This window comes from Mesoplodon densirostris, chromosome 17, assembly GCF_025265405.1.
Source record: "Mesoplodon densirostris isolate mMesDen1 chromosome 17, mMesDen1 primary haplotype, whole genome shotgun sequence".
NCBI lineage: Eukaryota > Metazoa > Chordata > Mammalia > Artiodactyla > Ziphiidae > Mesoplodon > Mesoplodon densirostris.
In genome coordinates, this window is record NC_082677.1 from 5,557,833 (window position 1) to 5,573,169 (window position 15,337).

The 15,337-nt window shown below is 51.1% G+C and overlaps 1 protein-coding gene across 3 annotated transcripts in view; it reads right to left on the minus strand.

Moving 5' to 3' along the window:
• FLT1 (fms related receptor tyrosine kinase 1) overlaps window positions 1-15,337 on the minus strand; it is a 177,545-nt gene that overhangs the window by 15,260 nt on the left and 146,948 nt on the right. For all 3 annotated transcript variants that reach the window (XM_060080179.1, XM_060080177.1, XM_060080178.1), the window contains 7 exons: window positions 12,392-12,505; window positions 10,851-10,939; window positions 6,521-6,677; window positions 5,991-6,088; window positions 5,136-5,258; window positions 3,058-3,169; window positions 1,441-1,540 (listed from right to left, as the gene is read on the minus strand). In XM_060080179.1, coding sequence (XP_059936162.1) covers window positions 1,441-1,540; window positions 3,058-3,169; window positions 5,136-5,258; window positions 5,991-6,088; window positions 6,521-6,677; window positions 10,851-10,939; window positions 12,392-12,505 — 793 coding nt within the window. The remainder of the gene's footprint in view (window positions 1-1,440; window positions 1,541-3,057; window positions 3,170-5,135; window positions 5,259-5,990; window positions 6,089-6,520; window positions 6,678-10,850; window positions 10,940-12,391; window positions 12,506-15,337) is intronic.

Consider the following 15,337-nt stretch of genomic DNA (forward strand, 5'->3'; position numbering starts at 1 on the left):
TTTCTTCTAAGGAACATGGGGTATATTCCTAATTTAACAGTCCTGTGATCTAGGGAGCTCAGTCCAGAGGACCGCCTTTAAATCTGTCTCCTTTCTACTTAGCTGACAAATCACGAGACTTCTCAGAGGCTTAGTTTCATCACTCATCCAATTCAGGTGAAAATTCCCGTCTGCCTGCCCCTCAAGCGGGCTGGGATCTTCATACGAGACCGTGGCAGGGGGAAAACACTTAGAAAACTGTAAAGTGCAAAGTCATCTCATTTTAAACCAGACCTCCTGGTGTTTGCCCCTCTCCACCACGTAAAAGCAGTGAGCAATTAAGAACTCTCCTGCCTTTAAAATCTCTCTCCAGTCCAGCGCAGGCCTGGGGCTAATCTAGCCGTGTCTCCAGCTCTCAGAAGGGCCTTGTGCTTTGCTGGCAAGGACACCATGTACGACTAAGAAGGCCGGGTCCCTTCTCCCCTCTGCACTCAGGCCGCTCGCCAGCCCCGTCTCCGTGGCCCGAGCCCCCTGTCCTCCTGGTCCCGGGTCTGACCTAGCTTGTCTCTGGGTCGTGGAGGAAGGAGAGGGCACTTTGGCCAAGCGCACACCTCCTTCGTTCCCTCCGACTCCTCCCAAAGGCCATCGAGGGGCTCCTCACGGCCCCAAGTTGTGCGGGTGGGTGGGGGAGGGCCCCCTGTCGGTTCGGCAAAGGTGGTACCACCGCGAGCGTGGACGGGGGGCGAGTCCTGGTCTAGCAGCCTGACAGAACTGCCGGGATCATCACCTTCCTGCCCAGGCCTCAGGGCAAAACACCCACAGAGCGTCAGGAAGACAGAGTCAGAGAGAGGCGAGCGAGCATTTGTCCAAGGTGGACAGCCCTCACCGCGGGCCTCCCGTCCTCCTAGAGCCACGGGTCCGAGTGGAGGGGCCTCCGCCAGCAGCAGCCCCGGCTCCGCACAGGCTGAAGGTGCCTCGCTGCCCACGCGGGCCTCTGGGGAGCAGGGCTCCTACCCAGTCCGGACCCCCCTTCCTCTCCTCCACGTCTCCCCCTACACTCCAGCCAGCCCCCCGGGGTCCCGGGTGTGGCTGGAGGGCCGGTCAGCTGCGGAGCCCGTGGGCCCACTTTGTGAGCAGGCACGGGGTCTGGCCTCCACTTCCCGGGCGGGCTGTTCAGTGGTGCCCGGCCTCCTAGCTAGAAGCTGCGTTCCTAACCTCGGCTCCCAGCTACGTCGGGGGTGGAGAGAAGCCCTAGGTAGGGACGGGTCCAGGACGTGACGCCTCGCTTCTGGAATGTGCTCCCGGCACGGCTGGGCCCCAGGGGGCTCGGCAGGGGTGACCCTGGAGTAAGGAGAGCCTTCTGCATCTCCCAGGACGGGGGCTCTGAACGTCAGCAGCATGTCCCCTTCCTGAGGCGGCTTGGCGGGGGGGAGCCGTGGGCTGGAGGTGACAGGGACTCACATTTCGGGCGTGGCGTACTCCGGGGCCCGCATCCTCATGCCGTCCTTCAGGCGGCTGCAGAAGTCCTCGTCCATCTGCACACCCGGGTACGGGGACCCACCTGTACCAGAACACAGGGCACGTTATGGCCTCAGGGCACGAAACGCCCCGGGGGGCAATTCCCTGTCTCTTTCCTCCTTTCCAGGTGAGGGCTGGGTAGTGAACTCCCCGTGATGGGAATGGACCTCAGTGCACAGCGCACGCCCCAGGGCAGCTCAGCAGATCCTTGCTGGCGATAGGCTTGGCTGCTTGGCGCCCTGGTGCTGGGTGTCAGATGCCCGCAGGCCGTTCCCATGGCTGCTCTGGTCTGTTGGGTCAGGAGAAAGGGTGGCACCTGAGGGGTCCCTCCCCTCTCCCTACAAGGAACCCTAGAGAAAGCCCATCATTTAGAGACTCATTCCTTGAGTTAATGAGCTGCTTTTTAACAAGCCAGTAGACTCGGAGGCGGTCACTGGGGGCTCACTCACACCTCATTGAGAATGTCTTTAACTCACTACCCTCGTGTAAGGTTCGCACAGCACTGGGGGAGCGGTTGCCGTGAGGGGCCCGAGGGAAGGGGGCCAGGAGCTGCGGGACTGGGCTGGCTGCTGTGGGGCGGGGCTTGCAGGGGGCCCAGAGGAGCCGGGACTCTGCCTGTTGCCAGTTTTCCTGGGCAGGATCGCACGTAACCGTCCCTCTCGGAGGGACTGGTGGCTGAGGTAGGGCTCGGGGGTAGCAGCCCTCCCGATCTGCCCTGTTCCGGACCTCGAACCTAGTCTGTCTCAGCATTTGTTTGTCTGCACTTTCGAGTGATTGCTGTCAGGAGGAAGCAGCTGGGCGGCGTGCAGTGCTGGCCGTGTGTCACCGCGGGGCCACTGTGGCCGCCAAGCTGCTTTCAAAGACTGGAAGCAACAGGTGCCTGTCATCGAAAGCAGGGGAATGGTTTTCACACATTACAGGAAACCAGGGATGTTACTGGGTGACTTTTTATTTGCTCTGCAAGGCAAGTTTCTGGCAAAGTCCGAAAGACTCTTGGCTAGACCCAGTGTTTGGGAGGCCTCGGAGCATCGGTGCATGTCTGCAAGCAGATGGGGGCTCCAGGTGCACTTGTGTGCTCGGGCGCCTTGGACAAGGCTTCCGGCCACCGCAGTGGGTGTTGGTGGAAGCAAGGTGAATACAACCAGCGTTCCTGCCGCTCATGCTGCAGAAACCAGTGTCTGGGGCTGGCTGTGCTGACGTCAGAGGCACGGGTGGACCTGTGTTTGTTGGGTCTTTCCTGGGAAATTCTGCGGGGAGCGAGGACGTGGGGAGGGAAGAGGAATGGGCGTTAGGAATCTGGGAGGTTGAGGAATTAGAAGAAGGGGGCCAAGGACAGGGAAGGAGTAGCCAGCCTGGCTGAAGATAAGCCTGACTGCAGATCTCACCCTGGTCAGACCTCATTCACGGCCCTACGAACATCTTTGCGGCCCAGGCGCATGGGCACACACCACTCGCCTGAGCCTACGTGGGTTTTAGATGCTGATCTGCCCGTGGACACTCGGCGGAGGGGGCGGGCGTTCGGTTCTGGCCTGTCTGCTCTCGTCCTGCCCCCAGATTTACCTAAGGAGAAGATTTCCCACAGCAGAACTCCGTAAGACCACACGTCGCTCTTGGTGCTGTAGATTTTGTCAAAGATGGATTCGGGAGCCATCCATTTCAGAGGAAGTCGAGTCTGGAAAAGGGCAAGGGGGCCTTGAGCAGGAGGACGTGACCACAAAGCACGTTCAACCCATGTGCCCATGGGGTCACCTCCCAGATAACATTTGGCCTGTAAGTCATTTCCTAGAGCAGCTATGGTTTCCCAGCATGGAGGAAACTCATAACATGCAGTGCTAACGCTGAAAGAGGGAGAGTTGTGTGCTATACCGATTCCTGTGATGGCAACAGTTGTTCAGTAAGCCCTTCCTATGAGCCCAGCATGTCCTGACTCCGACTCTGTAAGAAATCCTTCTCCCCACAACAGCTCACAGTCTACAGGGACCTGGGAAAGAGTGATCTGAAGTAGGAGGCATCCTGAAAATCGATAATTTCCTGGAATTTTTCTTAACAAGGATTTGGAAAGGCGTTCCTATTAAAAAAAGAAAAAAAGACAGGATTTAAAAGGTGATTGAATGGGGGGAGTCGGCAAAGGCACCAGAAAGAAGGAAGTTGATGGACAGTATTCAGGACGCCATGTGGCTGGTGTTCAAGCAGGAACTCCAGTGAGTTAGGCCCGGACACTTCAGAGGGATGGGGATTGACAGGGAGCCTGGGCTAGTGGAGAGACAGAGAAAAAGAGGGGGGAGGGCCAGGGAGAGGCTGAAAGAGACACGGATGGACAGAAAAGAAGCACAGACTGACACATGGGTAGATGCTATCTTTGCAAATCGGGGCTCTCAAGGAAAGCTTGTTGTTTTCCTTTTATAAAAAGAAACAGTGGGGCTGGGCTTCCCTGGTGGCACAGTGGTTAAGAATCCACCTGCCAATGCAGGGGACACGGGTTTGAGCCCTGGTCCGGGAAGATCCCACATGCAGCGGAGCAGCTAAGCCCGTGCGCCGCAACTACTGAGCCTGCGCTCTAGAGCCCGCGAGCCACAACTACTGACCCCGCGTGCGTGCCTAGAGCCCATGCTCTGCAACAGGAGAAGCCACCGCAATGAGAAGGAGCCCACTTATTGCAACGAAGAACAGCCCCCGCTCGTCACAGCTAGAGAAAGCCCGTGTGCAGCAATAAAGACCCAACGCAGCCAAAAAATTAATAAATAAAAGAAAGAAAGAAAGAGTTGGACTTCCATGGTGGTCCAGCAGTTAAGACACCGTGCTTCCAGCAGGGGGTGAAGATTCGATCCCTGGCCAGGGAACTAAGATCCCACGTGCCTCGCAGTGCGGCAAGAAAAAAAAAAAAAAAAAAAAGGAAAAACACTGTGGAGAAGTGGTTCTCAAAGTGTAGCCCTGGGACCGGCTGAGGCACATTCTCAGGCTCCACCCAAGACTTTGAGCTCAACAGGCTCTCCAGGTGATGTGTGTGCTCGCTCAAGTTTGAGAACCACGACTGTGGAGTAGTCGTCAGAGCCCAGACGCAGGCTTCATTAAGCCTTCAGGGTAAAGGCCAGAGAAGAGCGGGCACAGGAGGTCACCCGCAAAAGCAAAACTAACACTATGTTCAGAAACAGGCCGGGGGGGGAGGCCCGTGTGAGCTGGCAACCTTGCTGGGTCTGAAGGCAAACCCGGGAGGGACGCCATTTCCTCCCCGGCAAGGTCATCCTGACGCCTGCCTCCGCCCTTCCTGAGATGTGTGCACCTGCTGAATCCATCACCCGGGTTTATCTGAGGGGAAGAGTCCAGGCTGTTCTTTCCAGCGGCCCAGGGAGCTCCCCCAGGGGTCAAAGGGGAAGGGACGCTGTGGTCCCCGCGGGGCCCACTGCACAGCGCTCCGGGCCCGAAGGACAGGAGCCGAGCAGGGACAGGGGAAGGACAGGAGGAGGGGACCGTGGCCTCCCGGAGCCCCGTGCGAGGGCCCTCGGGTCCACGGTGCACGCGGACCGTTCGTCTCCACAGAAAGCGCGTGCTGGTTTTCAGCGACCTCTGCCGAGGGCCTTGGTCTGTGGTTTGGAAACGATCGGGCCTACATGAGCCCCAGAAACGTCCGACTGACTTACATCTCCTTTTCTCACGTAATCGGGGTTCTTATAAATATCCCGGGCAAGGCCAAAATCGCAGATCTTCACCACGTTGTTCTCAGACAGCAGTATATTTCGTGCTGCTAGGTCCCGATGAATGCACTAGAATAAAACAGCGGCGTGATCAGTGCACGTCCTCGATCTCATCGGCTGATTTCCTGCGCCTTCTCTGGGTTCTCCCTCTGAACTCGGGGATCCATTTTGCACGCTTCCTTTACGTGAAGGGAGCGGCTCCCGATACATGCGGCGTTGCCCCAAACGGGAAGCGCTTCTCTACCAATACAGACCCCCGGAGGCCCCCAAGTCAAGAAAGGCCCCGAATCCCCTTTGCTACTGTGTTGCAGGACAGCATCGGGGAAACAGAGCCGGCCATCGGGCTCTCCCAGGGAGCACAACTTCCCCAAAACCTTTTATCCTGAGCTGCTGAGATCAGATCATGATCTAGCTGGAGTTTCCTGGGAGGACCCCCCTGGGATGTATTAATAGATGCCCTCCCATGGAGTCGTGTCCTCTGAGAGTCTGGCCAGCTCTGAAAACACGCCAGACGACGTTGTGGAGCACAGGGTCCAGGTTCATCTAGTCTGAAACCTGGCGAACTTTTCCCCTGGGATTAAGTTCTACCTGCTGGTACCCAAGAGTCACTGTTCTCCAACTTCCTCACTCATATCAGGATAAATTAGGTCGTGTGTTGTGAAGTTCACTCTACATTGAAGGACACACATACAAGCAAATACGAGGAAAAGTGGATTTATAGCACAGGTGTGTGTTTGCCCATGTGAACATCCACACGACCAGGCCTGGTGAAGAAGCAAAACAGTAAAGAGTGAGGCTGACCTTTCTGGAAGACAGAAACTCCATGCCTCTGGCCACTTGAAAACTGTAAGAAATCAGATCTTCCATAGTGATGGGCTGCTTGTAGAAATCGTCAGAATCTGGAAAGCATTAAAACCGTAACTGTGTGTAATGGCTCTTGTTATGCCACCAAATCCCAGTTTATTGGAACAATGTTAGCAAAACACGAAACAAACCAACAAGTAGATCAGAGTTCATTTTCGAGAGCATTTTTGAGTTTCAACATGAATATCCGAGATTTTTCCAGGCCTCCAGCCCATTTTGCCCAAGCATGGGGGGCAGGGGATGATCCATTAAGACAGAAAGGCCGGAGGGGAGACAATTGGACGGTTCCCTGTCAAAATTAGTAACTCTGTAAATAATCTAAATTCAAATCTTATCTCCCCAGGACATTACGCTTCGAGTCTCCCACGGATGTTTATTAGGGTGATAAATAAGAAAAAAATTTCAGAGATGCACAGTATGCTGTAAAAATATCTCAGACTGTAGGACAGGAAGGAATTAATGCCTACCCTCCTCTTCCTCAGCATCGCTCAGACTTTTCTCTTCCTGAAACCCGGAGCTTGCGAAGCTCTCGCTGCTGGTGACACTATCTAGTCTTTGTTTCTCGCCCTGCTCCAGGTCTGGCTCCATTTTCTCTTTCTTAGGCTCCACGTGTAAGGCTGCATCCTTTAACAGACCAACAAAGACACAGATGAAAGGGACAGAACAGGAACGGGGAGACTGGTCCCTCAAGCTGGCACTCGCCTGCATTAGGAGAATGTCATCCGACACAATGGATAGTAAATGAGTAGCCTGGCTTCCCCTGGGGTTGTGGAGTCTATTCTGCTCTTGACTGGGCTCCGTGACAGTGACTTGGGTAGGATAGAGGAATATCCACAGCAGCTTCTCTTTACCGAGCGCTTACTCGGTGTGAGCCAGTACACTACGAATCTTTGGTACATTTTCTCTTTTAATCTGTCCAACAATTTTATGAAGTGGTTCTTGCTTGTAATACACGGAGGAATACATTCAGAGAAGTCAGGTAATCAAAGTCACATGCAGCTAGTAAATGGCAAAGCTTGAACCCAGGTTCGGCCAACTCCAATCTATGCCCTTGAGCACTTTTCCATGCCGTGCGCCATCTTGTGAAAGATGATATGGGATGACAGAAAAGGATCCCCAGTCAACTCGGGGCCTTTGTAATCCCTGGGAGGAGTAATAAGAGAAGGCTGCAGTTACCAATTTCTCTGGTTTCCTTGGAGAAGGAGGGAGCATGAATGTTTCCTTTTCTCCCCTCCATTCAGAACAAAGATATAGTTTAATGCTAACAAAGGTAGAAAAGGCCTTTCACCCTGGACTGGGCCTCTATAAGCCCTGGTGTGTATCTGGCTCTTTCATTGACCATGTGATCCTGAACAAACCACCTTGCTTTTCTGGGTTTCCTTTTTCTCATCGGAAAAGCTCTATCATCTTATTATGTTTTGACTCACGGGAAAGGAGTTGGTGATTCTGGGTGGAACCAGAAAAGATTTTTATCACCTTTTCGTAATTCACCTCATCACTGTGACACCAGAAACAGCACTCCCAGTGGCTTCATGACTCGACCGAGTACCTAGCTCAGTCCTGCTAGATGGCAGTGCCAGACAGGGTCGGAGAGGGACTGGGGTTCAGTGGTGTCCCCCGATCCACCTGCCCGCTGGGGCAGGGCTTGGGATTCACCAGACTCTCCATCCTTCCTTGGCTTTTCCTGGAAGTGTCACAAAGTGGGAATGGTCCCTCCACTAGAGGGCGCCGTGGGAGCAAGCAGAGGACAGTGGAGGCTGCTTCAGCCTGACAAACCCTGGAAGCGGGGAGGGTCCCCGGCTCCTGCCCCCCGAAAAGAGACCCTCCTGTGCCGCAGAAGGGGAGTCAGAGGGAACCCCGACTGCCGTCCAGGGGACCCACCTGAGTGGAGGTGGAGATCGTAACTCTTGGTTATTATGTGTCCCCGAGGCAGTTAGACTTGATTCTGCTCAGCGGGGGACAGAAATTTTATTTTCCACAAGACCCTTCCCAGGACAGAAGGCAGCAGCGGAAGGGGGCTGGCAAAGATGCTGGGGTGAAAAGGGCTCGAGTCTTTGGCGTGACTCCAAGGACCGTAACTCAGACCCCTTCACCCCTTCCTGACTCCCAATCAACAGTATATATTTAGTTTTGCTTATTGGTAACCATTTCTGGTAAATGTTGATTTACTGAACTTTTGGGACTCTGACAGAATACAGTGAATTTATTACAAATAATATTTAAAGATCCTAGTGAATTTACTTGGAAAATAAAATATCCCATTTCTGTTTAGCCGTTTGGTTTTTCCTTTAGGTTCCAAATATGAAATACAGCCATGTGTTTTCCACGAAAACACTAAGCTCCACCAAGAGGGAGGTGAATCATTAAATTTAGCCAGAGAAGGAAGCAAGCTCTTCAAACAAAGGACGCACGAACCCAAACGTTCCATCCTGCCAGGGTCCCTGGGGTATTCTTGCTGGATTAGTTCTTCCTGAAGCTTCCCAGGATTTCAGGACTGAGGAGAATTTGTACTGCTCTCAGCCCAGGGCTCCACTCTCCACTTTTTCTTATGTTTTTTTCCCCCTCTTTACCCAGTGCAGTGCATGGAAAAAGCATTGCAGGGGGAGTCAGGAGAGCTGGGTTTTCTCCTCGACTTCACCTCTTGTCTTGTGTGTCCTTAAGGCCAGTCACTTGACTTTTCTGGGCACATCTGTAATGTGAGCGTGTAGGCTAGCTGGTCACAAAGATCCCTTTGAGCTTCAAGAGTCTCATTATTAGAGGGCATGGTTTAAAATAGGGAAGTGTGTTCTTGCGTATATGTTGCCAGTCTGGTAGAAAACCTGTGTCTCTGGTTGGATCAGAGGCTGAGAGGATGGGCCAGCTGTCCGGTGGGTCTTCTTTGTCTGCCACGTGAGAATCTCACTCGCATGACAGAGATGGGCATCGTTCTTGGGTGTCGTACACCTTATCCGTCATACAGATCACATACATCAGTGGCGGTAAGTCAGACTCACCCAATCTTTCTATCTCAGTGGATCAATGATGATGATAATTAACATTTATGGAGTGATGAACAGAATTTGATTCAACAATTCCGTCAGTTGGGTTCTATTATTATCTCCATTTAATAAATGAGGAAACTGAAACCGAGAGAGACTGAGTAACTTGCCCAAGGTCCCAGATTTCTTGAGTGGCAGAGATAGGATTTAAACCCAGGCAGTCTGATCCTGGAGTCTGAGCGCTTAAACCACCATGCTACATGGATTCATCACCTACACTGCTGATTACAGGTTAATTATGTCAAATCATTGTCTCGTGGGCTTCTCTAGTCCAGAGAAGGACACAACATTGGTGAAATAGGTCACGTTGGTGAAGGTTTATTAAACTCTCCTTCACTCAGTAATCCCTTTTAAACTTTGTTTGCCTTCAGGACTTAGACCCTTGTGTTCCTTTTATTACATAGCTTTATTTTAGTGGGTAAGGCTGGTTCAGTATGTGTATAGGGGTGACTTGGGTGGTGAAGGCGTGGGGAAGTGGGAGAAAAGGCAGTAGGGAGGGAAGAAAATGATTTCTCTGGCCCCATCACTGTTCTATTGTCGACTATAAAGTCTCTCGGTTGACTGAGTCCTAATTTCTCTAATCTAATCAATGGAAACAATTACGCTTGCCGTCATCTTTTAAGAAATGAGTGACTGGGCTTCCCTGGTGGCGCAGTGGTTGAGAGTCCGCCTGCCAATGCAGGGGACACGGGTTCGAGCCCTGGTCTGGGAAGATCCCACATGCCACGGAGCAGCTGGCCCCGTGAGCCACAATTGCTGAGCCTGTGCGTCTGGAGCCTGTGCTCCGCAACAAGAGAGGCCGCGATAGTGAGAGGCCCGCGCACCGCGATGAGGAGTGGCCCCCACTTGCCGCAACTAGAGAAAGCCCTCGCACAGAAACGAAGACCCAACACAGCCATAAATAAATAAATAATTAATTAAAAAAAAAAAAAAAAAAAAGAAATGAGTGACTAAGTGCTTTGTGCATGTCTGAGTATCTATGGAGAGAGAAGGAGACAGAGAAATTTATCAAGATGATTTGATATTTACGTAGATGGCTAGTAAATGTTAATCTCTAATTATCACTGCATACAGTGGGCTTGAATATTCTCTGTGCTCACCTCAAAAAGAGTGTGATATATTAGCGTGGAAAGAAAAAAAATTTTTTTAAGGAAAAAAGCAGAGATTGTGTTTTAAGCTCAGTCATTAATGGTGTCGACTGAAAAAAATGCACAACGTAAAAGCTGTGAGTTGGGTTTATTCAGTGTCTTTCTGAGGACTGTGGCCCGGGAGCAGCCTCTCAGAGAGCTCTGAGAAACTGCTCTGAAGAGGTGGGGGGGAGGTCAGCATATACGTGATGTTGGTGAAGGGGGGACGTGCAACCAAGCACACATCTTGGCAGAAGGTTGCGGCTAGTTACGCAGAACAGACATCTTAGTTAATGGTTTCGGGGCTTTTCTAAGTATGAGAAGATGCAAGAATCCAGGTTCCAAAAAAAAAAAAAATTTTCTCCTGAAAATATGTAACTATCTGAAGGCCTGTTCTGCTAGTTTTCCCAGAGCGCCTCATTCCTGATCTCCGCCCCTGAACTCCTTTCAGGGTGTGTTAAAGGTCAGCGACTGCAGTGGCTCATGACTCAAATCCTTGCAGAGCTGGATGGATGGCTAGTGACATTCTTTAGTTGGCAATGGAAAAAATATTTTCTCTTGCTTTATGCTGCTACAGCCTAAATGGAAACTCACTGCTGTCTTGAAAAACCTCCAACCCCTAAGTTCCTTACCTTGTTGAGAAAGAATAAGGCCCGTTTGCTCTTGAGATAGTTGGATAGATTTCCGTGTTTGCAATATTCCACGATCACCATCAGAGGCCCTGCAGCCAAAACAACACATGCTCAGCCACACCAAGCCAGCCAGCCATCTGCCAGCCATCAGTGGGCCTGAGAAACCTCAAACCAACTTGTTTTTATATTAGCGGGGTCTGGGGGATGCAACTTGGGGGTGAGAGAGTTTTTTGTTTTTGTTTTTGTTTTCAGCTGGACCTGAGAAGGGGTTTAAAAAAAATACAAAAGGGAAAGGAGACAATTGGTGGGGGGTCGGACTGGGGAAGAAGCAGAAAAAAAAGAGTAGGAGAGAAAGAACTGTGGGGAGGGGCAGGGAAGGGCCAAGGTCAGGGCTCGACCTCTAACTGCCAGCCACCCTCTTGGCCCCTTGGCCTCAGGACACTGTCACACCAGCCCCTCCCTCCCTGGTCCTGTCTGGCCTGACCCCCAGCTGCATGGCCACCTGGGGGTGTCTGCATGGAGGTTGCCCCAGGGCTTGTAAGGTCTAAAGCAGGGATCAGCAGACTCATAAAGAAAGAGAGACGGTAGCTATTTCAGGCTTGTAGGCCACACGACTACTCAGCTCTGCCTTTGTGACCGGGAAGCACCTGTAGACGACAGTACAACCAAATGAGTGACCGCGCTCCGATCCAACTTCAGGAACGCACAAATTTGAGTTGCATGTCGTTTTCCCATGTCACAGAATATTCCTCTTCCCCCCCCACTCCACCCAACTACTAAAAACGGTCAAAGTAAAAGCTCCCAGGCTGACCGGCCATCGTCTGGCGACCCCTAGTCAAAAGAGGCAAGAGGGTTGGAAAGGAAACCCCCGAGCTGCACTGCGGGTCCCCTGGGCTCCCCGAAGGCGCCATCCCCACCGCTCACCCGCTGGGCTCTAGGCCCACAGGGGAAGGACAACTTCCGGTTCTAGGTCAAAGCGGAAGTGGCCCCGGAGAGGCTTCTGCATGTGGGCCCTGTCCTGGGGCATGCTGGGAGTACTAAAGGCACCCTAGGGGAGGATGGGAAGGTCTGCGAGTCCTCAGTCAGAATACACCCTGTCCCTGCACTCGGCCCTGTGGGTACGGCCTGTCCGAAGGCCGTGTCCCCCACACACACACACCTCCTCCTGGGACCCTGTCAGGAGTGATTCCTTCCTCTGGATGAAGCTTCAAGGGACGCTAACCTTCTGTGCATTTACCTTGGCTCCCGTCATACTCGTCCCAAGTCATCATGAGAAAAACGCCCTGCACTTGACCTCGAGCCTGTGGAAGGAGGTCTCAGAGGGAGTCCTTTTGTTCAGAACCTTTAAGCTAAGTATCCAGGGAAGGCACTTCCAGGATGGGAGCACCTTCCATCAGCAGACAGGCTGCTTCCTCTGGGCTATTACCAGGCCATGTGCCAGGAGGTGGGGGAGAAGCAGTGTGGGGAGAAGGGCCTCGGGGCAGGGAGCTCGCCCAGGCCGTGTGAGCCGGGAGAGGGCCAGGCCCTCCCTTCCCCTTTACCTCCTTGCTTGGTGCAGGCTCCCAGCAGGTTGACGACGTTCAGGTGGTGGCCGATGTGGGTCAAGATCTTGAGCTCGGTCATCAGGGCCTTGTACTCACTGGCCGTGGCCCCCTCTGTGTAAGGAGCAAGGGGAGAGTCAAGGCAACAGGACAGTGGGGCTCCCTCCTCTGGGGCGGCCCTCCTGCCCTCTGCGTTAGGCAGTGCTCAGCCCTTACTGCGTTGGCTTCTCCACAGTCTGCAGAAGGGCCAGCCTCCAGCCTGTATTCATTCCTCCCACCCTCTTGAGCCAAAACGGTCCTGGTTACAGTGAGGCGCAGAGCGGTGGTGGGGTGAGTCACTGGACGTTTCCTCTAGGTGGACCTCGTCCTGTTCAGTGACGTGCTGCCTTGGAGCTGGGCACCAAAGGCTTCCTTGCGTCAGAACCAGGCCCAGCAAGAACTTTGCAGGCAGGGGATGATCCCACACCTCACCTCTTTTTCTCACTTCCCCCGCTTTGAGAAGTTACAAAGGGGCCTGTGAGGGCAGAATGGCCACTTCTGTAAACATCTTTGCCGTGTGTTATTTTCTCTCTATAACCTTTTCCTCTCCGGAGTCTGCAGGGTTATCTCTAAGTCATGAGGATCCATAAGCATCTGACTTCAACTTCATTCTCAGAGATAAACAATGTCAATCTAAGAATTAGCAGAGTCTAAAGCCTAAATTAAGTTTGTCTTGTCTGTTTGTTCTTATTGGTTAACTTCTAAGGCATTTAAAAATTTTTAATTATGTTTACAAGTAAAAAAAAAAGTCATAAGCTTGCTGTAAACTATTTCAACAATATGATGTTTATAGAGTGAAAAGTGAAAGCCACCACAACTCACCTTTTTAGCAGTAACCACTGTTAATCATTTAGAGTTTCAGAGCTTTTTCTACACATTTATAGATATATGTACCCAATCAAAGGTCTTTTTCGTTTACATAAATGGGATCATATATAAAAATATAAAAGCAAATTTGATATATATAATTTGCTTTTTTCCCCCTTTTAAATGTCATAGACTTTCCCCATTCTTTTAAATTGATTAATGGCATTCCTGACATTTAGACTGTCTACAGTTTTGTTTTGTTTTTGTTTTTGCCATTACAAATATGCTGGAATAAACAGCCTGTGATCTTTGTACCCATGTGCAAGTATTTCTGCAGGACAGTCCTGGAAATGGGTCGTGCATTTCACATTGCATTTGTGCATGTGAAGGATGTGCATTTCACATTGTGGTAGATACCAACATGGTATTTCATAAGCACAAATCATTTGTTAATAATAACCAGATAAACTCTAGAAGCCTCCCAGTGGGATTGGGATTGGCTCACAACAGATGCTCAACAAATATTTGTTAGACAAATAAACAGCATGAGTACTCTTCTCATTTCAGACATGGGCTTAAGGCCCAAAAAGGTTAAAGGTTTTGCTCAAGGGCACTTTGAAAGAGCTTCTGACTCATGGCCTTTGTTTGACATTCTGCCTTTCCAGTTTCTCCTAGAAACAGATGGCCAACCAGTTTAAACAAGAAAGCTTGAATGAAAATAGTTTTTTAGGAATGTTATATAGTGGGTGATTTGGCAGTCTTTTTCAATCAAGTCTGATGGCTTAAAAAAAAAAAAGATAAGCATTTATACAGATACTACACACCCTATTTCTGTATTGCATAGAACACATTCTCTGGCCCTTTAAAAAAAAAAAATTGCCAGTCAGAATTTCCCCCTCAAGTTCATCCCTCCACGCATTAATGCCCCTTTAGCACAGAGGGAAAACCAGGTTCTTTTGCTCACACTGTTCCATTTATAGGCAGGGCCATTGGGTTATCTTGGACCCACAGTAGACAAGCATGGGCAGCCCACTTGCCTCTCCTAGAGATGGTGTGTGGTAGTAAGCAGGGAGACAAAACTAGCTGAGGAAACAGATGCTTCCAGATTTAGTTTCAACTCATCTCAAGGCTGGATATACTAGCTTGCCTCCAGAACACAGGCCAGGATCATTTTCAGGATTTTGGAGCAATGGATTATTTCTAGGAGGCTGGGCCTCTGCAGCCCTTCTGTAGCACTGAGGTGTGGGGGTGGGGGGGGAAGAGCCTTGCACCCAAACCCTTCTTTTTGCACTGCTAAGCTGTGTGGCCTTGCAGAGGCTGTTTAACCTTTCTGGGCCATGTTTCTTCATCTGCAAGTTGGGATAATAATATCTACCTCACAAAGGCTGTAGAGAGAAAAATAAGAAAAGTGGCAACTTCATGCGGTTCAAGCTACTAAAGTAAAGTACCTAGTCTGGTGCTTTCTCACATAGAAGACACGTTGATGCCTCTTCTCTTTAGAATCTGGGTGGGAGGTGGGGTATGGGGGGTGCTGGACTACAGGTATTCTCACAGAGATGCCCACCATCATCTGGGTAGTTGACATTGAACAAGGCCTGCTTTGTGGATGCAAAGCTCTTTTCCTGGCTACTTTCAGAGTAGAACTGTCAGGTTCGTTGCAGAGTTTTATCAGAGCCTTCACTCAACAGCCTTTTGACGTGGAAAATATTATTACATGGGACTTTTTACAATGACGGTGTCACTGCTGGATGAAAATGAAGGCTTTGAAGTCTCCCTCAGCACATGGGCCTTTCTGCTGGAGCCTTTGCTAGCTACGTACTTGGTTGGGCGCATAGCTTTCTATGCCTCAAAATCCCCTGGCAATATCTTAGAGACTTTGGAAAGCTGAAAATTGCCCTTTGGGTTTTTAGTCCTGGTTCTTTTTGGTTTGGGAAGCTCAAAATGCATTGAAGTAACATGACAATTTCATCACAGTGAAGCATTTTCTATGCTTTAAAGGACCTATGAGTCTTGGCGATGTTTGGTTGACGTGACTTTCAGTCATTTTTCATTTTCACTCTGTCTAAGGGTGCTGGTCGTAAATCACCGTGTGCTTCGGCC